This window comes from Eptatretus burgeri, chromosome 20 (genome assembly GCF_056783735.1).
Source record: "Eptatretus burgeri isolate ZD-2024b chromosome 20, Ebu_testis_v1, whole genome shotgun sequence".
Classification (NCBI taxonomy): domain Eukaryota; kingdom Metazoa; phylum Chordata; class Myxini; order Myxiniformes; family Myxinidae; genus Eptatretus; species Eptatretus burgeri.
Window position 1 is genome coordinate 1,361,629 of NC_140980.1, and position 25,799 is coordinate 1,387,427.

Genomic DNA, 25,799 nt, shown 5'->3' on the forward strand with positions numbered 1-25,799 from the left:
AAAGGCCACGGATGTGACGTGTGCAATCGGAAGGAAACTGGACAGTGCAATGAAGACAAACCAGAGTTGGTGTCAAAGCCACCCAATGCTCGCCTGTTTATACATTTATCGTTTTTAAAAGACGAGTCTAATAATTAATATTTTTTATAAAGCATTCCAGTAAAGTATAATTATAAAGCAATATATGTATTTGTATATTGTTATCAGTCACAAGAGCGCAAGTGAGCACAATATACACCCTAACAAGAAGGTATATACAGAATTGTGCGACGACATGGAAAACAGCATACTGGTTGCCATGGCAACCACTTTAGATGACGAACGTATGTCATGACACACCGACTCCACAGTCTGTACCTATGTACCAAATATGAAACGTGAAAGTTGAAAACTTTGGGAGTTAGAGTGCGGACAGGAACGGACGGACAGACAGACAGACGGACGGACGACCGGTATCACATAATACGCCCCGATATATATATATATATATATATATATATATATATATATATATATATATATATATATATATATATATATATATATATATATGACCTATGACGTGACCTATAAACAGAGGGTATAGTTGGGAGGGATAGATGGAGGATGGAGGGAAAAGTGGTTAAAATAAAAAAACTGATGGGAACAAGAAAAAGAGCAATTAGAGATTGCAGACTCTTGCCAGGACTTCTTTTGAGTGGTGCATTTTTATAGGTTTTAGGGTAAATCCAATATGGCTGCCAAACCATGTGACCTATGACATCATATGTGTGAACCATTTGTTCCTCATGGATAGGCAGTCATGCGTGTAAAGTTTCAACTCGATCTGTTCAGCCACTTCAGAGAAGAAGATTTTTGAAGGTTTTTTTGTTTTTAAACAAAATGGCTGACAAATCACGTGACTAATGACGCCATTATTAAATATTTTTCTGTATCCCGAGATGACCCTCAAAAATTTTCATACTGATTGGATGTAGCGTTCTATATATGCAATTCTGACGTCATAAAAAAAAATCACTCATTCCCCATGAGGAGTACTTGCCATGTGCCAAGTTTCAATTTTTTTTCCTTTGTGCAGTTTCAGAGACACAGAGGTCCAAAGTTCTTCCATTTTTCCAATATGGCTGCCACACCACGTGACTTATGACGTCCTAATTATCATTAAAACATTCGACATGAGTCGTCGCACCTCCGGTGAAAATTTCGTCTCAATCCGGCGAGCGGTTGCAAAGAAAAGCATAAACGGTCTGTGCAGACAAACAAACAAACAAACAAACAAACAAGCAGTCATAGACTGGTACTTACGAAATCGTCAACTTGACCTCTGACCTTGTCTAATAGAAGCTGTCTGGAGAGAAGGTAGCGAAGCAAACCAGAAGTTTCTACGATGATTCTCTACCAAACCATCAAAAATAGAATGTTTTGGATGTTTGACCTCACTGTGACCTTGACCTTTGACCGATTTTGACCAAAATCTAATCAGCGCGAGCCATCACCCTCCTGAATCACGTGGTGTAATTTGACATTGGTAGCTTCTTCCGTTCTCGAGTTTTCATTTTTTGGAAGTTTGACCTCACTGTGACCTTGACCTTTGACCGATTTTGACCAAAATCTAATCAGCACTCGCCATCACCTTCCTGAATCACGTGGTGTAATTTGACATTGGTAGCTTCTTCCGTTCTCGAGTTATCTGTACCAAAACATCAAAAATCGAATATTTGACCTCACTGTGACCTTGACCTTTGACCGATTTTGACCAAAATCTAATCAGCACGAGCCATCACCCTCCTGAATCACGTGGTGTAATTTGACATTGGTAGCTTCTTCCGTTCTCGAGTTATCCTGCCTACAAACAAACAAACAAACAAACAAACAAACAGAAACGGAAGGCATCAATATACTTACGAAATCTTTAGATCTCGTAAGTAACAAACAAATAAACAGACAAACGGACCCAAGCACAACACCCTCTCCTTTGGCGAGGGTAATCATTAGAAAACACAAATAAACACGATCGTGCACACCGACAAGAAGACGGGTCGGCCTCAGGGAAACCCGATGTTACAAGACCGACAAAAACTCACCAAATAGCACAAGTTTTAAAACAAAACTGAACTGGGAACTCACAGTAAACACGGAGGCAACGAAATAAAGTAAAAACATGATGAACAACGACCGGAAACTTGTCTTTGAGAAAGTCAGCAGAGACCCCTGGAGAGAACCAACCGTCGCCTCAAAAACCCAAGTTGTGGTATTGGTGGGTCGGTCGCCATTTATAGGTAACCGGTCACTTCTTATTACGTCTTCAGTTTGTTCATCTCTTACTCTTAGTTCCTCTTTTGTGAATATTTACCCTTGGAGGATGTTGTTTTTCTTTGAGTTTTGTGCTGCCCTCTTATAATTTCCCTTTTCAGGGCATAGTCTTCGGAATATCTGTTCCCAGGTGTTCGCATTTCCTTTTCTCACACCTTTTCGTTTGGTATATCCCATTGCCCATTTTTCCTTCTTGCCCATAATATACCGAGGTCCATTTTTCCTTATTTGTCCAGGATTTCATTATTATGCTGATTTTCTCTCCTTGGGTCATCCGATTTATGTTTTCCGTTGCTTGTTGTCTTGCTTTAATAGTTATTTCCTTTATACTTTCCTGGGTGAAGTGTCTTTACCCCATTGATGCTGTTCAATTGAATTTTGATCATGGAACACCTTCGGCCTTGGCTGGCAGCTTTGCTTGCTTCAATTGGTTCGTGGATCTTTCTCCTCCACCGTTCACCCCCCCCCCACCCCATGCTTCATTTCATAGAATCTGCTTTGCAGTAGAGGATGATTTCCTTCTCCTCCAGGCTCCCGTTCTGTTAATTTATTGTTCTGGAACCTCATATTTGTTGGTTGTGGAACAGACGACACCTTTTTTGCTTTGAGCTTTGGTGTGGGGCATTGTCCTCTCATGAGGCAGGGATCCCCTTCCTCACTGGAGAAGGTGCAGTCATTATCCTTTTCATCACACATTTTGGCTGCTTGGTGTGGCCGCACAGACTTAGGCCTCAGCCTACCAGGGGTCTGGGTCCCTTTTGTCATTTTCTGTGACTGTTTATCATTGGTTTTTTTGTCGAGGCTCGTGTAAGAGCGAAAACACAGAACATATAACAAGGCAGGAGACAAGAGGGACGGGAGAGGAAGGACAAAATAGTGGAGAACAGAGCCAACAGGAAATCAGTGGAAGGGAGAGGGATGGGGCGGGGTACATGGGGAAAACAAGATGGTACTACAGGGACTTTAAGGAAGGAAAACAGGAAATTTGAAGGATGTGGGTTTGGAGTGGATTAACGGACAAAGTAAAGATCAAGATTTTTGATGGGGGAAGATATGAGATGGTGCTGAACAGCTGTTTTGAAGACCTGGAGGACGGAGTGGGATTAAAGAGAGAATGAGAGTTTGTTCCAGAGGTGGAAAAAAGAGAAATGAAAGAGTGTAGGTGAGCAGTGATTCTTGATTTTGGCAGTTTCACCAGAAGGGGGTTTTTTGATGGACATTGAGTGCCCTGAGCAAATATAGGGGGGACAGATCACAGACGGATGATGGGAGAGGGGAACAAGGCCGGAGAGGGGGCGGCACATTTTTGTTTCAGCCAGCTATTTTGCTTTCCCCAAGAGGCCGTCGGACCTCAGCTGCTTGACAGGGGGTTACCGATGACACTCAGAGGAGTCGTACCAGGAGGGGAGATGCCAGGGTTGAGTTTCTGCCTGCTCACTTTCTCCTCACCGGTTGCCTTAATAGCCACAGGTTTGCCATCACTCAGAATCACTCAGAGGAGACCTATCGACAACCAAACTCTTCTCACCAGAGTGAGTTTGTTTATGTTTATTCAAGGCTGATAACTCATGAAAAAAATACAACACAGAACACTTTTCGGCTTCTACCCCGTGTGAGCTAGTTTGTGTCCATTCAGGGTCGATAAGTCACGAAAATCCTGAGAACACACAGAACATTGGTGGGGTTTCTCCCTCGTGTGAATTAGTTTGTGTCTATTCACGTGTGATAACCGACGAAAATACTTACAACACACAGAACATTTGAACGGTTTCTCCCCAGTGTGAGTTAGTTTGTGTCTATTCAGGGTCGATAAGTCACGAAAATCCTGAGAACACAAAGAACATCTGAACGGTTTCTCCCCAGTGTGAGTTGGTTTGTGGACTTTCAAGTTTGATAACCGACTAAAATCCTTAGAGCACACAAAACATTCGTATGATTTCTCCCTGGTGTGAATTAGTTTGTGGTTATTCAAGTGTGATAACCGACGAAAATCCTTCCAACACACAGAGCATTCGTACGGTTTCTCCCCAGTGTGAATTAGTCTGTGTCTATTTAGGGTCGACAAGTCACGAAAATCCTGAGAACACACAGAACATTTGTACGGTTTCTCCCCAGTGTGAGTTCGTTTGTGTCTCTTCAAGTTTGATAACTGACTGAAAACGTTACAACACAAAGAACATTTGTAAGGATTCTCCCCAGTGTGAACTCGTTTGTTGTTCCCCCGTTGGTTGGAATGCTGATTGAAATGATCTTCTTTGTTGAAGAACTGTGCAGAGTTGGTAAAAGAAACGGATTTCATTTGTTTCTCTGCAAAGAAGAAGGAACCACCATCACAAATTCGGTCATGATGTGTTCACTGCAAAGAATTGTGGGATATAATCAGTGTCAGGTAAATTCAATGTTCGACTTTCTTTTTAAAGGAAAGAGAAGTCGATGTTGCGAGTTTAACATGTTTTTAGATCGCCAATAACCAACCAGCAAGATGAACTCTGATGACCGATGCAAAATAAAACAAGAAAAAGAGCAATCAGAGATTGCAGAAACTCAGCAGGAGTTGTTTTGTGTGGTGTATTCTGTGTGGTGTTTGTGTACTGGTGTGTTATGTAATTAATAAGAGACGTAATGACAACTGCCACTTTATAACTGCTGGCAGTGATGACCGGGTACCAAGACGTCCCACTTTGACCAGACACCTGACCCTGACCAGTGACATTATTTTCATCATTCGTCATTATTCAATTGAATTTAGAATGGGATTAAAATAAAATAAATTCAAATGGAAGACCAAACAGGTTCGAGTCCTGCATTGGAGAAATCAGCAAAACAAGCAAAACCCGAACAAGCAAAAAGCAAACATGAGGTCATCAGGAGGAACCTGGATAGGATTCACATTTCAGCTGGTACTCCTCTTCCCTCAAACACATCCAGGAACAGCCAAGTGAACCTTATTTTAAAAAAAGTTAAATAAATAAATAAATAAATAAACCCACATGAAAAAATTAAATAAATCTGGCTGCCGGAACATGCGTCCGCTCAAGTTTAAATTTAAAACATACATTCCCCATTACGACTAGATCATTAATGTGAAGTTTCGGCTTCTCCGCAGATACAACCAGTGTCAGGTTAAGTCAATGTTGGGGATGTTAGATTGATAAAGCTGTTCAGGTTTTGTGATGTTTCCTCTCGATTTGTCCAGCTGTTCTGGAGAAGATTTTTGTCAGCTTTCGGGTAAATCAAATATGGCTGCCAAACCATGTGACCTGTGACATCATATGAGTGAACCTTTTGTTCCTCACTCCTGATCACCAATTTGTTGTGGGCCGGGGTTCGGTGGCAATAAACCACCACCCGGTGGAGCAGTGGAGTCGTCTCCCACCGAACACCCGGAATTTAGGTCGTGACTCTTGGATAAGTCCTTAAGGTCATGGGTCTCTTAGCGGACCGTGGTCGCCAATATTGAAACGGCGTGGGGAAGGGTCAATTGCCTAATTTCAATATACCGAAGTACCCACGTCGTCAAATTACCGGGGAAATCACACCCTTGGCCGACTTTGTCCGAATCGAGTCGCTATCACCAACTGGGATCCGGCGTAACCGAGCGGAAGTTTCCAAAGCCGCGCCGGACCCAATGACTACTTACCAGCCCAAACGGCCTCACTAATTCTCAATACGCACCGTGCTGGACAAATGGGAGAAAGCACAGAAAACGAGCTGGTGCATTTAACACGGGGGTTTATTAATAACCAATAATCGGGGAGGGGAGCGCACAAAGAGCAGATTTATCACGAATAAAAGAAATACAATTTACAAGGAACGAAAAGCACTTAACAGTTTCTACTTGCAGGACGGCGTCCCACACACACACGCGCGTGTGCGCGCACGCACACACACACACACACACACACACACACACACACACACACACACACACACACACACAAGAAATGGACCATGTGGGTCTATTTTCGGTCCTCAGCCCAGGAGAGAAAGGCGAGCTGGGGTACCAGAGCCTGGCCGGGGTACCTTCCCGCCTCGTGCGGTCACACCGACTCCAAACCACCACGGTGGGCCTCGAACCCACGACCCGAAGTCCACGGCCCATGATCGAGACTAAGCCACCACGACCGCAGACCGCTCGAACCACGTCCACTACAGTTCGGTCACCACCACCACGGTGAGCCACCGCAAAGGACCACAGACCGCTCGAACCACGAGCACCACTGTGTGCCGTCCTCTCGTTTTTACCACCACTCTCTTGAGGTCCGTGCGATTTATTCTTTCACCACTCGCCTCCTGATTGGACGGTGCGTCTCAGGGGGGGGGGGGTGTTGAGGCGTCTCGGAGGCTCGCCTCCCGAAGAGGCTCTGTCGTAGCTTTCGGCACGCTGACCTCCCATTGGCTGGGCGTTGATCTGAGGCGATGGAAGGCCCGCCCACGTCTGTGCTCGGCACGCATGCGCGTGAGGAAGGCCGATGGTGGCAGGAGCGAAGGAGGGATGTTGCTGCTGTAGTTGACATATAAAAACCGAACTAAAAAATAACTCGAAGCACACACACGAAATTCCCATTAGACAGAAGGAGGGATTCTAACTATAAACACATACTTATCGAAATGACCAAGCTTCGGGACTGCTGTCTGTTTGTGTGCAAATGGCTGCTGGATTCGTAACAATATATCCCCGAGCAGACTCGGTTGTCGTTCTTGTTGGCGTTGGCGCTGAGAGATCTGGAGTACTTGAGTGGTTACAAGTTAGTTGACGGTGGTTGGGCTGGAGAGTGAGTGAACCAGCATGTTCGTGGAGCCTTGGTGGGTCCCGTCCGCGACCCTGATCTCCGCCCTGGAGCTCCGATTGTTCCACGCAGCTTCCGCCACGAGCCACACACGTGCGGCTGGAACCTTCGACGACCCACAGGTGCCCATCCGAACTCTGACCCACAGCTCGTCTCTCTCATCGGCTGGAGCGTCCAATAAAAACTCCGGGGGTTCTTTTCTTTTTGTGTGTGTGTGCCTGCGTGTGGGCCCGTCTATAAGTAGAATTGAGTAAGTGCTTTGAATTTATTGAAAATTCCTGCTCTGCATATTCGCTTCAAGTCTTGCCTCCTTGTCTTTTATTGTAAATAAATTATTAGAAATGTTCCCAGCTCGTTTCCGTCCTTTCTTTATTTGGTCCAGCATGGTCAGGGTCTGAGTTCAGACGGGGTTTCATCCCCGATAATCCGTTAATCCCAGCCGGCACGGATTTGGCAGTTTCTGCTCAGCTGCAACCGAACCGGAGTTAGTATTCGGTAGTCGGAACCCTACCGCAGTCGGTAGAGTGACCCGGTTCGAGAAAGATGTGCCGGGGGCTTGAATCCCCGGTAGCCAAGACTGTGTGGATATTTAGGTTTTTTGGGATCTCGACAATTAACCCTGCACCACGCGGTCGAGATATTGGCGTTTCACGGTCGATTAATCGGAGTTATCCAGAGCAATGGCCTATAATTCTGGGGAGACCGGTGGGAGACGGCGTAAACTTCCCCACCCAGCGGTCGTTCTCGCCACCGACCCCCGGCCCACAACAATATTGTCACAATCACACACGTCACCGCACCCAAATCAATCAGATAACTTTACTCAAATTAACCAGGTTAACAAACTTATCCTTAACCAATGCAAATAAAAAGGCCAAAAATGATCGATGGTGAAAGTTGTACAGGGTGTTCCAAAAAGACAACTTTGGTTGTTGAAATTGTTGCGGATCTGGGGTTTGAGGCTCACGACGAGGGGAAGCCCTCAGGTCCCTCCCGAATGCCCATCCTTGATGCCGCTGGGCACAGATAACTCCATGTGCAGACAGGTTGCTAAGCAACCACGAACGCTGATTGGTATTACCAATCCTGGCAGGATTACACCACTTCACGTGTTTCCGTTTCTGGTGGATTGACCACACCAAGCGAGTTCCGTGCCCTCGATGCGTACTTGTATGAACTTAACGTATCAAGTACATCCGAGCGGAGCTGCCAAGTATGCACCAGCTAATAAGAGCAAATTAGTGGTGCAGAACTTCCAGGAAACGTGTCAGTGTGTGGATTACGCTGAACCAATCAGAATAAGACAGAACGAGCTGGGTACATCATACAAGTGCGTGTCCATACGTGCGTGGCCATACGTACAAAAAGAAAATTCAAACCGCTTGCCAGAAACAACAACCACACAGACCGTTCCTACGCTCTCGCGTGCCCGTACGTGCGTGGCCGTACGTGCAAAAAAAAAAAAAACTTTCAAATCGCGTGCCAGAAACAACCACACAGGCCGTTCCTTCGCTCTCGTGTGTCCATACGCGCGTGGCCGTACGTGTGTGGCCGTACGAGAAATAAAAAATAAAAAAACTTTCAAACAACTACACAGGCCGTTCCTTCGCTCTCGTGTGTCCATACGCGCGTGGCCGTACGTGCGTGGCCGTATGAGCAATAAAAAAATAAAAAATAAAAAACTTTCAAACAACCACACAAACCGTTCCTTCGCTCTCATAAACGACGACTGGATTGGGGCATTGTGTTTATCTATAAATGAGCATAAGCAATCGATTAATTATGAGAATACAGTAAGTCATCACTATCCGGAAGTCCGTACATTGTTGGAAATGTCCGGAATCCGGAAATCACTATCCAGAAATGGGGAACGTGCTCTAACTTGGCCATAACTTGGGAACCACTTGTCCGATTAATATTAAACCTTGAAAAGGCACACACTCAGGTCCCCAGCAATGGACCTGGCAAGTTCAATTAGATCGGACTAGTGGTTGTCGAGAAACAATGGTCACAGACAGACAGACACACACACACACAGAGATTGCTGGAATTATAGATAGATAAACAGGTTTATTTATAATTATGGTGAGGAAAGGGCATGTGGAACAATAATAAAATGTTTTAAGACAAGAGCAATGTCTACAGCATGGATTAATGGGGTGAAGCAAAAGAAATGCAGGTATTTACAAGAGCACAGAGTGTGGAGCTCACCTGATACATATAATTTACACATTCTTAACTTACACCAACACGACAGGCGCCATCAGACACACACCCGAGGAAAATAGAATAACAAGTAAGATAGAGACAGCTCGAGGTGATTGTACCCTCCAGAATACCAGGAGCGGCCGACGGACCACCATGAACCCAGTCGCTTCGGTGGGGGAAAAAGGGAGGGAAATGGGGTGTCTACAGTGTGTGAATGAGGAGGTGCAAATGAGGTGCAAGAGATGTTTAGAGAAGGGAAAAATGAGAAGAGGTGCGTGTCTGCGGGAGAGTAGAATGGGGATTCTAAAAGTGTGAACCAGAGTCCCGAACAAAGTACACCTGGGAATGGAGAGACCACACGGGCTGGTGTCTGGAGAACAAGCACAAGTGAGCGAAGTCCAACACCAGGCAGAACGACAGATCCAGCAGAGAGTTCCTGGTCACGTCGTCCAAACACACTGACTTACAAACCTTCTCCTCCATCTCCGTTCCACCTCATTCCCTCTGGACGCACGAACAATCAACACAAAGCACCAACCGTCCTTTTCAGGGCTCACTGATGGTCACACCTCATTCACACCAATTAATCCAACACCACACACACAATCTCCCTTCGCAACTCTCAAAACAGTTTGCATTGCACGTTCCAACCCCCCTTCCCCCCTTATTTGGACCCATGTGAACTCGCCGACTCTTCTCTTGTTTCCCAGAATGACTGTTCCTCCTGTTCATATCAGTGACAAGTGACTGACGAGGAGGGGGTTTATGTTCGTGACATAAGGATTTGTACATCGTCACACCGCTTGTGTACACGAGATCTTTACAAATCATTATAAACAACTTCTACAAACTGTCCGGTTCTCTGTTTGTGTTTGTTAATCTATTTTTTATTAATTTACACTTTATCCCTGAATGTTGATGGTCAAGGTCGAACGGCGGTCAAAACAAACATTTGGGGATCACAGACACCTCCTTGTTGTTATTATAATTATCATTATAAACAATAAACTACTGTGTGAACATGAAGAATGAGTTTGTGGTTCCAACCTTCGTACGGAGGGAACGAATCATCGACGAACTCGGACTCGACCTTCACTTTCACAACGGGATCTGAAACACAAACAAATCCGTGAAATAAAAACGAAACTTCCAGGAAGAACAAGATGTCAGTTCAGAGCGAACGTCACGTACCGGGTCCGGGCTCCTCGTCCTCGGGTGAACCGACCATGGACCCGCTGTGTGAGGGACGGACTCTCGGATCGACCGTGTGTCCTCCATGGAAGCCGCTCGTGGATCCCTGGGTGTTCTCTTTGTGATCTTCCACAGAGAGATCTCGGATCATCGCGCATCGTCCTCACTCGAGGACACTGAACACGTGACTGGAGAGGTTGAAATATTCCGGCAAAATAAAACCACGTGATCACGAAGGTCATCGAATCGCGGTTTCTCGGCGACAGATTCGCGCCGCCCCAGTCACGTGACCGATGAAACAATGAGGAAAAACTAATTAATTGATCGTGTTGCGAGAAAAACGACCAAACCGTTAAAATTCTGAATAAAATGATGAGATTAATCTTACAAGTCAGAAGCAAAAACCGGAATCACAGGAATCAAGTAGAGATCCAGTCTCTGGTCACCTGGTGGAAACAACACCGTTGTTATTCCAGAGGGAAGGTTCAGCAGTACACGGGACCAGGAAGGTGGAGTCGAGAGACAGGAGGCGGTTCGACGTCGTGTGGGCGGAGCGGAGGAACAGGAGGCGGGCCGTCAAGGCGAGACGTGGGCGGAGCCGAGGAACAGGAGGCGGGCCGTCAAGACAAGACGTGGGCGGAGCCGAGGAACAGGAGGCGGGCCGTCAAGGCGAGACGTAGGCGGAGTCGAGATACAGGAGGCGGGCCGTCAAGGCGAGACGTGGGCGGAGTCGAGGAACAGGAGGCGGGCCGTCAAGGCGAGACGTGGGCGGAGCGGAGGAACAGGAGGCGGGCCGTCAAGACGAGATGTGGGCGGAGCCGAGGAACAGGAGGCGGGCCGTCAAGACGAGACGTGGGCGGACTCGAGGAACAGGAGGCGGGCCGTCAAGGCGAGACGTGCGCAGAGTCGAGATACAGGAGGCGGGCCGTCAAGGCGAGACGTGGGCGGAGTCGAGGAACAGGAGGCGGGCCGTCAAGGCGAGACGTGGGCGGAGTCGAGGAACAGGAGGCGGGCCGTCAAGGCGAGACGTGGGCGGAGCCGAAGAAGAGGAGGCGGGCCGTCAAGGGGAGACGTGGGCGGAGCTGTGGAACAGGAGGTGGGCCGTCAAGGGGAGACGTGGGCGGAGCTGAGGAACAGGAGGCGGGCCGTCAAGGGGAGACGTGGGCGGAGCTGTGGAACAGGAGGCGGGCCGTCAAGGCGAGACGTGCGCAGAGTCGAGATACAGGAGGCGGGCCGTCAAGGCGAGACGTGGGCGGAGTCGAGGAACAGGAGGCGGGCCGTCAAGGCGAGACGTGGGCGGAGCCGTGGAACAGGAGGCGGGCCGTCAAGGCGAGACGTGGGCGGAGTCGAGGAACAGGAGGCGGGCCGTCAAGGCGAGACGTGCGCGGAGTCGAGATACAGGATGCGGGCCGTCAAGGCGAGACGTGGGCGGAGCCGTGGAACAGGAGGCGGGCCGTCAAGGCGAGACGTGGGCGGAGCCGAGGAACAGGAGGCGGGCCGTCAAGGGGAGACGTGGGCGGAGCTGTGGAACAGGAGGTGGGCCGTCAAGGGGAGACGTGGGCGGAGCCGAGGAACAGGAGGCGGGCCGTCAAGGGGAGACGTGGGCGGAGCCGAGGAACAGGAGGTGGGCCGTCAAGGGGAGATGTGGGCGGAGCCGAGGAACAGGAGGCGGGCCGTCAAGACGAGACGTGGGCGGAGCCGAGGAACAGGAGGCGGGCCGTCAAGACGAGACGTGGGCGGAGCCGAGGAACAGGAGGCGGGCCGTCAAGGCGAGACGTGGGAGGAGTCGAGGAACAGGAGGCGGGCCGTCAAGGCGAGACGTGGGAGGAGTCGAGGAACAGGAGGCGGGCAGTCAAGGCGAGACGTGGGCAGAGCCGAGGAACAGGAGGCGGGCCGTCAAGACGAGACGTGGGCGGAGCCGAGGAACAGGAGGCGGGTCGTCAAGGCGAGACGTGGGCGGAGTCGAGGTCAGGAGGCGGGCCGTCAAGGCGAGATACGGGTGGAGTCGAGGTCAGGAGGCGGGCCGTCAAGGCGAGACGCGGGTGGAGTCGAGGTCAGGAGGCGGGCCGTCAAGGCGAGACGCGGGTGGAGTCGAGATCAGGAGGCGGGCCGTCAAGGCGAGACGTGGGCGGAGTCGAGGTCAGGAGGCGGGCCGTCAAGGCGAGACGCGGGTGGAGTCGAGGTCAGGAGGCGGGCCGTCAAGGCGAGACGCGGGCGGAGTCGAGATCAGGAGACAGCGTGAAACACACACTCTCAATTCTCTACAGAGGGACCTCTCCGTCTTTTATAGGGCCCGAAGCTCGGGGGAAGGGGTCATGCCGAATCTGACGTCATCACCCGAGTCGGGCGCTCCGACTGGCTCCGATCCCTCACGTTGTCCGCCAGCCCTGGCCAAGCCTCAGGTAGACGCTGGTGCAGCCCGCCCACCTTACTCCGTGACTCGCTGCACATGTCTGACTTCGGGTCGACGCTGGTGCATGGTTATGGTGGACAAGACGAGACGAGGGGCAAGCGAGGCAGATTTACCTCAGGAGTGAAAAGAGGAAGAGTGGGAAGTGGAATGGAGGGGAAAATGATTTTATAAACCTAATGTTCCATCACAACGCACTCCCTTGTCCTCCCACTACACAAAAGGAAGGAGTCTATCTGCACGTATATTAATGGCATAACTGACTCGGGACAACTATCTGTTGTGTGCATGCGGTTCCGAGAACCGCAACAATATATATATATATATATATATATATATATATATATATATATATATATATATATATATATATATATATATATATATATTGTTGTGGTTACCAGATTCGCAAACCACCATTCAGGTCCCTTAGGTGAGGTATCTCGGTAAGTGCATGTGTAGTTAGGCCCAAACCCGTTGTCTAGTGGGAATACATGTCATTTATACGTGCTGCGACTCTTCAGGATAGCCGTTTTTCTTTTACTATCTTTATTTTGGACCAACCGCCATGATCACAACCACAACAACAACCACCAACCACAACGCCGCTTCACCACAACCGCCACGACCTTCACGCACACCTCACAACCGTAGCATCGCCACCGTTCTTGCCCCGCTGTGGGTACCGGTGTTGGATTCGTGCAGAGCGCGCGTCGAACAGCGTGTACAAAATCACGGATTTTGTGCTTCAAAAACGGATCAAAAACGACACACGCCCACTTTTTGCCGTCCAATCGGTGAGCGAGGGGCGATTTGGCCCCGCCTCCAGAACGATCGATATATGCAAATTTGTGGATCAAAAAGCCTTCACGCCCACTTTTTCTCGGGCCAATGGGGAGCGAGGTGAAAGGTCAAAGGGAGGGGGTCAAAGGCGAAGTTACGGGGGGATAAAAGGACGGTGTTCGTCAGTCAGAAAAAAGGAGAAGGAGAACGAGAAGGAGTCGGAACAAAAAGGAGAACGAGAACGAGTCGGGGAAGGAGAACGAGAACGAGAAGGAGTCGGAGAAGAGAGAGAAGAGTGTGGAAGTCTGGAGCCCGAAGCCTGCAGTGGCTGGAGAAGCTGAAGAGAGTCGGACGAGGGGGTGCTCGCGTCGGTGCCAGGAGCTGCACGCCCGAGGGAGGCCGGCAGCGCGACCTGGCCGAGGTGGAGACGCACACCAGGGATAATAAAGATCCTCTATACCCCGAGCATCAGCAACCCCCTCCTGTTTCCCCCCGCGCTGAGATAGTGCGACCAAGGGGGCCCGTTCCCACCCCCTGCCAGGCACTGTCCACGAGGCCCGCGGGTTGCGGGGCCATCGCCGCTCCGCGTCTCATCACCAGACGGGTAGGCCCGACCCGGTCTCGGCCTCAGGCCTGCCTCATTCTTGAGGTATTTCTTTTCCTTGGTTTTGGGTATGTGTTGTCGGCGCCGTCTGTGAAGTAGAATTGTATAAGTGTTGCCGTGTGCTCGGTAGTCGGTATTAGCTCTGCACTGTGTTTTCACTTTTATGTTTGCTTTTTGTGTAAATGGAATTGTGTTTTCTTTTTTTGTGTGCATTTGGTGGAATTGTATTTGTGTGCTTTCCGTTCGTCGCGAATAAATGTGCTTTATTGTTGAACTGTTCTCCCGCTTCGCTTCGTCTTTTCCCCCATTGAACCCTCATCTTGCTTCACGTAAAGGGTTGGTAGTGGGCTGAATCTTCTTCCTCTTTCGGCTTGCTCCTGCTAGGGGTCGCCACAGCGGACCAACTGTCTCCATTTTGCTCTATCCTCCACATCTTCCATTGACACTCCAACCACCCGCATGTCCGCCCTCACCGCATCCATGAACCTCTTCTTTGGCCTTCCTCTTCTCCTCCTGCCTGGCGGCTCCATCTTCAACATCCTTCTCCCGATATACTCCGTTTCCCTCCTGTGCACATGTCCAAACCATCGCAATCTCGCCTCTCTCACTTTGTCTCCAAACCGTCCTACCTGCGCTGTCCCTCTAATACACTCATTTCTTATCCTATCCATCCTCGTCACTCCCAACGAGAATCGCAGCATCTTTAACTCTGCCACCTCCAGCTCTGCTTCCTGTCTTTTTGTTAGCGCCACCGCCTCCAAACCATACAACATAGCTGGTCTCACTACCGTCTTGTATACTTTCCCCTTCACTCTTGCAGCTACCCTTCTGTCACAAATCACTCCTGCAACTCTTCTCCACCCACTCCATCCTGCCTGCACTCTTTTTCACTTCTCTCCCACACTCTCCGTTACTTTGGACAGTTGATCCCAAGTATTTAAACCAATCCATCTTCCCCACCTCAACTCCTTGCAACCGCACCATACCACCACCCTCCCTCTCATTTACGCACATGTACTCCGTCTTTCTCCTACTGACCAACATTCCCCTTCTCTCCAGTGCGTACCTCCACCTCTCAAGGCTCGATTCAGCCTGCTTCCTACTCTCCCTACAGATCATGATGTCATCCGCGAACATCATGGTCCATGGAGACTCCAGTCTGATCTCGTCCGTCAACCTGTCCATCACCATTGCAAACAGGAAAGGGCTCAGAGTCGATCCTTGGTGCAATCCCACTTTAACCTTAAACCGGTCCGTCATTCCTACCGCACACCTCACCGCTGTCACACTGTCCTCATACATATCCTGCACGATCCTCACATACTTCTCCACCACTCCCGACTTCCTCATACAATACCACAACTCCTCTCTTGGCACCCTATCATAAGCTTCGCCCTTTGCCAGTCATCGTCCCAACATTCAGAGTTCCAACTCTCACCTCCACACTTCTACCCTTCCCCCTGAATACTGGTAGTGGACTGGTAGTGGGCTGAATACGCCCGATAATTAATCAAACCGTCGAGGTCGACGATAACACCGCTCGGTTATTCTGATAGTACGGAACGGGTCGCTTAAGTGGCCTGTGTCCGAAGTCGACCTGCGGCGAGGTGCGATCGCCCGGTCTACCCTCCGCGTGGGTACTTAGGTAGGTCGAATTCGGCGAGCAACCCTATCCCACGCGGGGGCTGATTGGCTCGATCGCGGTGAGACCGAAAGGTCCACCCGTGACTGGTTCCCGGCGTTAGTCCGAGAGGGTCACGACTGGATTGTCCGTCCGGTGGGCGACGTGCCGCGATTCGAGTTACGTGGCCGTCGCACGCCGGCGGGCGCGAATCCGCAACACTGGTGTCAGGTCGTGCGATACAAATTCATCGCCCTCCTCGCGGCACTGGTATCGGAGAACAGGAAAACGGGCTGTCCTGTCTCCGGCTAAATTCACGGGAATCGGTCCAGGGGTGAGAGAAGCGACCCCCGATTCCCTCCAAATTACGAGCGAGCAAATTAACCCTTCACGAGAAGCAAGATGGCGTCTCAAGGCGAGCGGGAGCCGGGGGTATTAGAAATGGATGTAGAATGTGTAGGATCCATGGTCCAGGATGGAATCCCCGAGCAGGAAATGTTGATTGTGCAGGAACACGGACTCGCCCAACTGAACCCAGGGCCCGAGGTGGGTGCGGCAGCGGCCGCGGTGTATGACACCTCCCCCCCCCTCTCCACCAAGACCCTTCCCCAACCCCTGCCGAAACGGCTCACTTGAGTGCATCCGACATGGCCCAGCTATTCACCATGCTGGCACAAATGAATGCGGCAATGACAAATGAAATAAAAACGAAATAAAAAGCATGAACGAAAAGATCGATGCGAGTACACAGCAAATGAAGGAAAGAACGAAAAAGCTGCGGGGTGAGACGCAGAACATGGGCCGATGCCGGCAGGCGGGCATGAAGGCCGTGACAAAGGAAATAATAATAGTTGAGACAAGGGAGGTAAAGGGTGAAGAGGTGACAGAGTTGGCAGAGACACGGGAGATAGAAAAAAGAGGAAAGACTACACGAGGAAGACGGGGTAAGTGACGCGCACACACACACGGAGGTAGTGGAGGACAATGGGGGTGAGCTGGCGGACTGGGTAGAGACCCAGTGCGAGCACCTGGATGGCCTCCTCCAGGAACGAGGGGAGGGAGTATGCCCCCTTGAGGCGAGTCACGACCAGGTGAGTTCGGTCGTGTTTTGCGAGGTTGAGGGGACGGGTGCTGTGGACGGGTGCACGGAGAGCTTGGGGGTATAGAGGCCCCGGAGACCCTTGTGGGGACACGAATCCCCAGTATGGTTGTCCCTGTGTGTGTGGTGCAAGGTGTGAGTGCGTCCCCGTGTGTGGAAGCGACCCCGTGTGTGAGTGGTGTGGTGGCGATGGTGCCAGAGTACGTGCTTCCCAGCACGCCGTGTGTGGATGAGGCACCGTGTGTGAGAGAGGCCGTGTGTGTGGATGAAACGGCCAGTATGAATGAGGCACCACGTGTGAGTGGTGTGGTGGCGATGTTGCCGGAGTACGTGCTTCCCAGCACACCGTGTGTGGATGAGGCACGGAGTGCGAGTGAGGCACCGCGGGTTAGTGCCCCCGCGTGTATGAGTGAGGCACGGTGTGTGGATGAGGTACCGCGGGTGAGTGCCCCCGCGTGTGTGGATGAGGCACGGAGTGCGAGTGAGGCACCGCGGGTGAGTGCCCCCGCACGCGTGAGTGAACGGCCGTGTGCAAGGTCGCTGTGTGCCAGGGAGACCGTGTGTGTGAGAGAGCGGTATGAGAGGGAGATGTCGGTCGGCATGCGGGAGCACGCAGCCGCGTCTCCCGGTGTGAATGTGATGGTGTGGACTGTGTGCGTCGTAACACGCAGGTATGCGTGTGTGGAATGGAGACGGAGACGGCGACATGAGAAGAGAGAAAGCCGGGTAGCGGCTGTAGTTGTTTCGAGGACCGTGCCGGGTTCACCCAGCAGTGAGCACGCGGTTCGTGCTGTGCAACGCACGAGACCGCCACGTGCTCGCTTGCGAGAGTGAAGTCCCGGTCCGGAAACGCACGCGGTGGATTTGCCGATCCCGCGGACGGACAAAGTTTAGGCAGGTAAACGGATTTGGACCGGACGGGTTCTCCACGCGATCGTGCGTGTTAAGCTCCAACGGGCAAAGCACATGTGTTCGCGTGGGGAACCCCTCGAGACGTGGGGCTTATGTTTTTTTTTTGCGCACGGTGACGTCATGGCTGCACGTGTGGTTGGAATCCGGCAGGAGGGGTATCTCTGCCGGATGGCACCGTCCAAGGAGGGACGAGGAACACGTGCAGCTGCATGACGTCACGGACAGGTGCAAAGTGCGCGAGCTCTGAGTTGCCGCGCAGGTGCTGCGCATGGAAAAAAAAAAAAAGCAAGCCTCACTTTCGGGTGTACAGGATTCCTGGGCAAGGGGTGAAAGACCCCCTTACCCTGGGCACAGGATGGAAACTAGTTAGGGGGAAGGGTTAGCTTAGTTAGACCGACTTCATGGGGCAGGGGTAAGTCCTCATGGAGTCCGTGGAATGGATTAGTTAGAGGGAGTGTAGCCAGATTTAGGTTGGGAAATAAAATGGGATTATTTGAGGACAGAGACAGAACAGTGAGTGTGTAGAGGGGACGTAGTTTAGCTTCGTAGTGTTAAAAGGAACGTGCTATAGTTTAAGGGACGACGTGGGAGCACGAGTAAGTTAGGGGAAGTAGTTAGAAGGATGGCAGAGTTCAGCGGTGTGTGTATTGAAGAGTTGTGAGGCGAGTACATGATGAGTGAGTGAGGCCAGCGGGTCTGTGTGAATGGAGTGAATGGGGAATGCATGGTGCGATGAGTGATTGGGGGGAGGAGTGACTCCCGCCCAAGGGACCCTGGGGTCAGTGTAGACTGAGTTAGGGGGGGTTAGTCAAATTGAAAAATGGAGGTCGTTTTGCTGTTGGTGGGAAAGTAGGCTCGAGACCCATTTGGAGGGGTGCAGGAGCCCTGTTGACGGGCTTGGGAGCGTGGCTGCGAAAGGTGAGTATCGCTGAGTGGGTACCCCGGGCACCAGGCTAGTCGGCCGCGGTAGGCCATGGGCCCATGGGGGGCCGGGATAGAGTAGTGGGCACGGGTGCGCCTGCTTGGTGCGGGGGCCCGGGGCGCCATTAGCCGCGTGGGCAGTGTTGTGGGCACGGGTGACCCTCGGAAAGGGACCCGGGAGGCCGGCCTGCCACGTGTGCGTTTCAGGGGAGGTGCCATGGGGGGCACTCCCCGGTGTTAGGGAGCTGGTAGGCTCGGAGGCAGTGTAGTGCCCGGGGTGCCATAGCGGGAGATTCGGCAGAGGGTCGTGCCTGCCAAAGGGAGCCACGTGTCCCAGCCAGGAGACCGTGTGAGGGCACGGAGAGAAAATTGGGGGGCGAGGCCCGAAATTGTAAGGACACCAACACAGGCGACGGGAATCTGGGTTGTTAGAACCAATAGTTTAAGCGAGAGGCGCTTGTTGAAAGCCCCGGGGTAGTTTAAGAGTTAATGGTTAGGGTAGATTAGGAGATGTACCCCTCCGCACCATCCATCCCCTCGCTGTCGTTGTGGGCCGCTGGACCCACTTGGTGTTGAGATCGCCGAACTCTGGGGAGGCCATTCTGAGGCTTCGTTGGGCCTCGACACAGGACGTTAGCTCTCCCTTGTTCCCCTCTGGGAAGGGAACGTAGGGGTTGGGAGTAGGCTAGGTGACAGAATAGGTTAGCCGAACAAGGACGATAAAGGGGGTTAGGGGACGATTTATAGTGGGAAAGAAAAAAAAAAACAACAAAAAAATAAGTTGGGGGCTAAATTGGGGTTTGACAAATTAAGGGAGTGGGTATAGACAGTGACAGGCAAAGGCGATAGTTGGGAGGGAGACGGGTAGGTAGGTCCGAGCCCGCCTTCCAAGTGGCCAGCACCACCGCACTCCCTCCACCAACCTCCACTGAACGGCAAAGGCTGGCCAACTTCATCGGCTGGCCGTGTTTTTCTTCGAGGCGGAGGCCGGCCAACTTGATCGGCAGCTGTTGTTTTGCTGCAAGGCCTGTGCCATCGGCTGGCCGTGTTTTGCTTCAAGGCCTGTGCCTGCCACTTCGTCTGCAGCTGCTGTACTTCAAGGCCTGTGCCGGCCAGTTCATCTGCTGGCTGTTTTCTTCAAGGCCTGTGCCGGCCAGTTCATCTGCCGGCTGTGTTTGCCTGCAGCGGCCTTCTTCTGCGGGCTGTGTTTGCCTGCTCACCTTTGCCATGCCATGCCCACTGCCCACGTTCACCAGCCCCGTTCAATTTTTGCTTTGCCCCTCCCCCTGTTCATTTCCATGTGCGCCAGGATCCGCAAGGCAACAGTTTGCAAGCTGCAAGAACTGCCCTGTTGGCAGCTACAACACGGGCCTGCAGTGGCGGCCCGTGCACCGTGTTTGTGTTCATGCATCCATTCGTTGTGCTCATTGCGTGTGCCACTTGAGCTGGCACGGAGACTGCGTTTGTGCAGCCCATGCACCGTTGTGGTTCACTGCGTTCAGTTCAAAAGGGAAGGCCTTGGACTGCGTGTGAGCAGCCAGCCACGTTCCCTGTCACCTGCATTGTTTGAGCCAGAGACTGCATGTGGGCAGCCTGGCTCCCTGCTAACTGCTTTCTTTTGCAGAGTTCAATGATCCTGGGCCATGGTTTAGTGTAAAATTTGTAAGTTAAGGTTAAGATGTACTGTAAATATGAGTGCGCCCCCGGCATGTATGTCTTAGCGCCGGCAATTTTATTTAAGTCGTCCGTGTGAGTGAGTTTGTTTAGGTAGTTACGCAGCCCTCAGGTTATTTATTTTGGGGACACGAATACCATGAATGTCGCACTCAGGGATCCGTAGGTAAAATGTACTAGGGGAAAACTACACATGATGGCACACGAAAATTTGACGACTCGGGACGAGTCTGTAAAAAGGAAGGGGGTAGTGTTGTGGTTACCAGATTCGCAAACCACCATTCAGGTCCCTTAGGTGAGGTATCTCGGTAAGTGCATGTGTAGTTAGGCCCAAACCCGTTGTCTAGTGGGAATACATGTCATTTATACGTGCTGCGACTCTTCAGGATAGCCGTTTTTCTTTTACTATCTTTATTTTGGACCAACCGCCATGATCACAACCACAACAACAACCACCAACCACAACGCCGCTTCACCACAACCGCCACGACCTTCACGCACACCTCACAACCGTAGCATCGCCACCGTTCTTGCCCCGCTGTGGGTACCGGTGTTGGATTCGTGCAGAGCGCGTCGAACAGCGTGTACAAAATCACGGATTTTGTGCTTCAAAAACGGATCAAAAACGACACACGCCCACTTTTTGCCGTCCAATCGGTGAGCGAGGGGCGATTTGGCCCCGCCTCCAGAACGATCGATATATGCAAATTTGTGGATCAAAAAGCCTTCACGCCCACTTTTTCTCGGGCCAATGGGGAGCGAGGTGAAAGGTCAAAGGGAGGGGGTCAAAGGCGAAGTTACGGGGGGATAAAAGGACGGTGTTCGTCAGTCAGAAAAAGGAGAACGAGAACGAGAAGGAGTCGGAACGGAGAAAAAGGGAGAACGAGAACGAGTCGGGAAGGAGAACGAGAACGAGAAGGAGTCGGAGAAGAGAGAGAAGAGTGTGGAAGTCTGGAGCCCGGCCTGCAGTGGCTGGAGAAGCTGAAGAGAGTCGGACGAGGGGGTGCTTGCGTCGGTGCCAGGAGCTGCACGCCCGAGGGAGGCCGGCAGCGCGACCTGGCCGAGGTGGAGACGCACACCAGGGATAATAAAGATCCTCTATACCCCGAGCATCAGCAACCCCTCCTGTTTCCCCCCGCGCTGAGATAGTGCGACCAAGGGGGCCCCGTTCCCACCCCCTGCCAGGCACTGTCCACGAGGCCCGCGGGTTGCGGGGCCATCGCCGCTCCGCGTCTCATCACCAGACGGGTAGGCCCGACCCGGTCTCGGCCTCAGGCCTGCCTCATTCTTGAGGTATTTCTTTTCCTTGGTTTTGGGTATGTGTTGTCGGCGCCGTCTGTGAAGTAGAATTGTATAAGTGTTGCCGTGTGCTCGGTAGTCGGTATTAGCTCTGCACTGTGTTTTCACTTTTATGTTTGCTTTTTGTGTAAATGGAATTGTGTTTTCTTTTTTGTGTGCATTTGGTGGAATTGTATTTGTGTGCTTTCCGTTCGTCGCGAATAAATGTGCTTTATTGTTGAACTGTTCTCCCGCTTCGCTTCGTCTTTTCCCCCATTGAACCCTCATCTTGCTTCACGTAAAGGGTTGGTAGTGGGCTGAATACGCCCGATAATTAATCAAACCGTCGAGGTCGACGATAACACCGCTCGGTTATTCTGATAGTACGGAACGGGTCGCTTAAGTGGCCTGTGTCCGAAGTCGACCTGCGGCGAGGTGCGATCGCCCGGTCTACCCTCCGCGTGGGTACTTAGGTAGGTCGAATTCGGCGAGCAACCCTATCCCACGCGGGGGCTGATTGGCTCGATCGCTGTGAGACCGAAAGGTCCACCCGTGACTGGTTCCCGGCGTTAGTCCGAGAGGGTCACGACTGGATTGTCCGTCCGGTGGGCGACGTGCCGCGATTCGAGTTACGTGGCCGTCGCACGCCGGCGGGCGCGAATCCGCAACAATATATATATATATATTCTCCATGACTACTACATCGTAACTGTGACGTTTCACGTCGGTTGATGAAGCGGGGATTCAAGAGAAATATTTTTTTTTCAAGGTTTTTGTACAATTCAATATGGCTGCCAGACCATGTGACCTATTAAATATTCGTGAGCACCCTGGTATCATCAAGGCTTGAGGAACAAGTGGGTGAAGTTTTCCCCTCGATCTGTTAAGCCGTTCTGAAAAAGAAGATTTTTAAACGTTTGTTCTTCCAAAAGAAAATCAGAGCTGCTAAAGCATGTGATATATGACGTCATAGGTAGAGAACTTTTTGTTCCTCATGGACAGGCTTTTCGGAGATTTTTGAAGGTTTTTCTTTTAAAAAATATTTTTAAAAGGCGAGCAAACCACGTGACCGATGACGTCAGAAAAATCCAACCCCTCCGTCCATACAATTTAGCCGAGATGAACCTCAAAAATTTTCATGCTGATCAGATAAAGCGTTCGACGTATGTAATTATGATGTCATTCTGAAGCCACCTATGATGTCATCAAAAATAAATCACATGCGATTACTTGTTTCAACAGTCGCTCCTGCTGTTTAAGACTCAACTGAAAGGGAGGAAACCCGACATTCTTCGGGCATCACATGCTCATCGCTTCCCCCACAGACTAACGGATCCGAGCCGAGATCTACTGGAATCTATATACCCCAGACAGGATAATAACACGACGGGAGTGGGTGAACTCGTTAAATAAGAAACGAAATTAAATTTAAAAAGTAATCAACCCCATTGTTTGTTTTTTCCCCTTTGTGTTGTCATGGAAATATCATCATCATCATCATCATTGATTATTTCTATTAATTTAATTCCAAAGTGTGTTTTGTGATTGGCACGTGGGTGGATTTCCTCGATTCATCCGTTTTTGATTGGAGGTGTTGATGTTAACTATCCTAAACCACACCAGATCAGATCTTTTGGAACACCTGGTTGTGTCTGTCTGTTTGTTTGTCTTGCCACGTACCCCCTCCGTACGTCAGAGCGAGTGCCCCCGACTCCCCGAAGGGGTGCGCGGCAGAAAGTTTGAAACGATCACTTAGAAATCTTTCGTCTGTTGTTCACCGGGTGAAACGAGCGCACGACATGAATAATTTATTAATCACTCCTGTTTACCTGTCAAATGCTAATATCAATTAATAAGATTCCATCACAATGATTTCAAAGAGACGCTCAATGACTGTAAAACTCCCCACAGTTGGTGCGTTTCAATGCAACACTTCGATTGGATACGAGTTGTTTGTCAAAATCGGTGTCTTGCACTTTCGAAGCAAGTGTGGGTGGTGCAAGATGGCGCACGGATGCTCGCGAAGTGAAGTGCCCCCGGCCAGCCTCGTGCGTGGCGAGCGTCCCCCCAGGGTGGCGTCCGTATCACCGCAGCAAGCCGATTCATCCGCGCTCACGACTCGCGTTGAGGGATCGGGCTGCACCCAGCTGTGCCATGAGGAAGATGAGTTTCACTTTGTCGATGAGGCCGGAATAATTGTCTGCTTGCACATCGGCTTGGTGACACCCGCAGCTTCGCGTTGGTTCCTCGTGAACACAACCAGTCAGCCGGCAGGATGAGCGCGCTTCTGCAAAGATGCGGTAGCTTCGACTCGGGTCTGTGGTCAACATGCGCACTCTGTTGCGGAGCGCTCGCAGCCCACGCAGCCCGGCCTGTCACGCACGGCTCGCTTTCACATCACAAACTTGACCGCACTCGCCGCTCCAAACGCCCAGCACTCACCTGGAGCTGAATCTCTGGTTCACGTCTCAAGTCCTCCTCCCCCCGAATGGCTCACCGCTCACCTTATATATCGTATCGAACACAAGGTCACCCTGAAACCAGGCGACAGAAAGTCTGCATTCCAAGACTGACCAAAAGCTTGTCCATTGGCTCGGAGCATCATGTCGCACAACAAATCTTTCCCACCCAGTCCGTTTCACTTGAATGTCGGAGTGCCAGCTGTCATGTCAAGCTACTCGAACCTCGAAGCCTCGGCAAAAGGTGTCCTCACAAGTTGCCTTTCACACAGAACACCTTAGCATTTCCAATCATGTCGGATTCGGACTAATCCGGGACAGTCTGTCCGTTTGTTATTTTCAAAATCGAAGATTTGCAAGTACGTATATTGGTCGGTCGACTTTGTTATTATGTCTGTTTGTTGGTCAATCACCGACAGGTAACAGTTATTAACCGATACTTAATGAAACTTTAGTGAGGTCGTCACCAACTGAGAATGCTCTCGAGTTTGAGGTCAAAGGTCGTCTTAAGGTCAGATTTCTAAAATCGTCATTTTTTTTCATCCCATTGACTTGAAAGTTGAACAGGATTTGCATATCTGCTCTCTGATCTGGGAAGCCAATTACTTTTGAGGTCACAAGGTCAAAAGTCAACTCAAGGTCAAACTTGTAAAATCAATTTTCATCTGAAAAAATCGTCAATTTCTTTTTTTATCCGATCGACTTGACGATTAAACAGCAATTGCATCATGGAGAAATTAATGAGGAAAGCAACTATTTTTTGAGGGCAAAGGTCAACAAAAGTCAACTCAAGGTCAAACTTCTAAAATTATCAAATTTATTCTGAAAAAATATCCACTATCATCCGATTGTCCAGAGCTTTGATGAACATCTTCAATTTTAATCTTCATGAAATTGACTGTTTGATGTAACCATGGCAACCTTTATTTATTTGTTTTTAAAAAAAAAATTGGGGGGGGTGGATTTTGCAAGTATCGTGCCAAGTATGACACGCATGTTCTTTGTTTGTTTATCCACGCAGAAAGTGAGTATGTGTGTTAATTACATCCCAATGAAATAATGATAATGACAATGACATATAATGATAATGATAATAATTATAACTCGAATGGCACTCACTCGAGTGCATACCTCCGCCAGGCTGAACAGTTTACATTTTGTATCCCACTGATAGGCCGTGTATAAATCCAGATCATCATCCAAATCGAATCAATTCATCCTCGTCACACACAACCTATCCACAAGGTTTGTGCGAATCCGTCCACAACTTTTTGAGACATCCTGCTCACAGACAAGCAAACAAACGCACAAACAGACAGCGGTGAAAACATAACCTCCATCCACCTTTGGTGGTGGAGGTACCCGCAATGAAAAGAGGTGGTGTTAACACTGTCTGGGAATTTAGTGAAGGCCACATCCACAATGTTGTTTGCAGTTCTGGTCACCACAACTCAGGAAGGACATAGATTCCAGAGAGAGCGCTCAGCGCAGGGCCACGAGATTGATTCTGGGCCGAGCGAGACTCAGCTATGTGGA

At 50.5% G+C, this 25,799-nt stretch overlaps 1 protein-coding gene across 1 annotated transcript; it reads right to left on the reverse strand.

Moving 5' to 3' along the window:
• Positions 1-3,840: 3,840 nt before the first annotated feature.
• On the reverse strand, positions 3,841-10,754 carry LOC147008270 (uncharacterized). Its single transcript, XM_085865157.1, has 3 exons — positions 10,503-10,754; positions 10,359-10,421; positions 3,841-4,620 (listed from the first exon to the last, which is right to left on the reverse strand). The coding sequence occupies exons 1-3, from the start codon at positions 10,651-10,653 to the stop codon at positions 3,917-3,919; spliced, it is 918 nt and encodes a 305-aa protein (XP_085721283.1). The 5' UTR covers positions 10,654-10,754; the 3' UTR covers positions 3,841-3,916.
• Between the last annotated feature and the right edge of the window lie 15,045 nt (positions 10,755-25,799).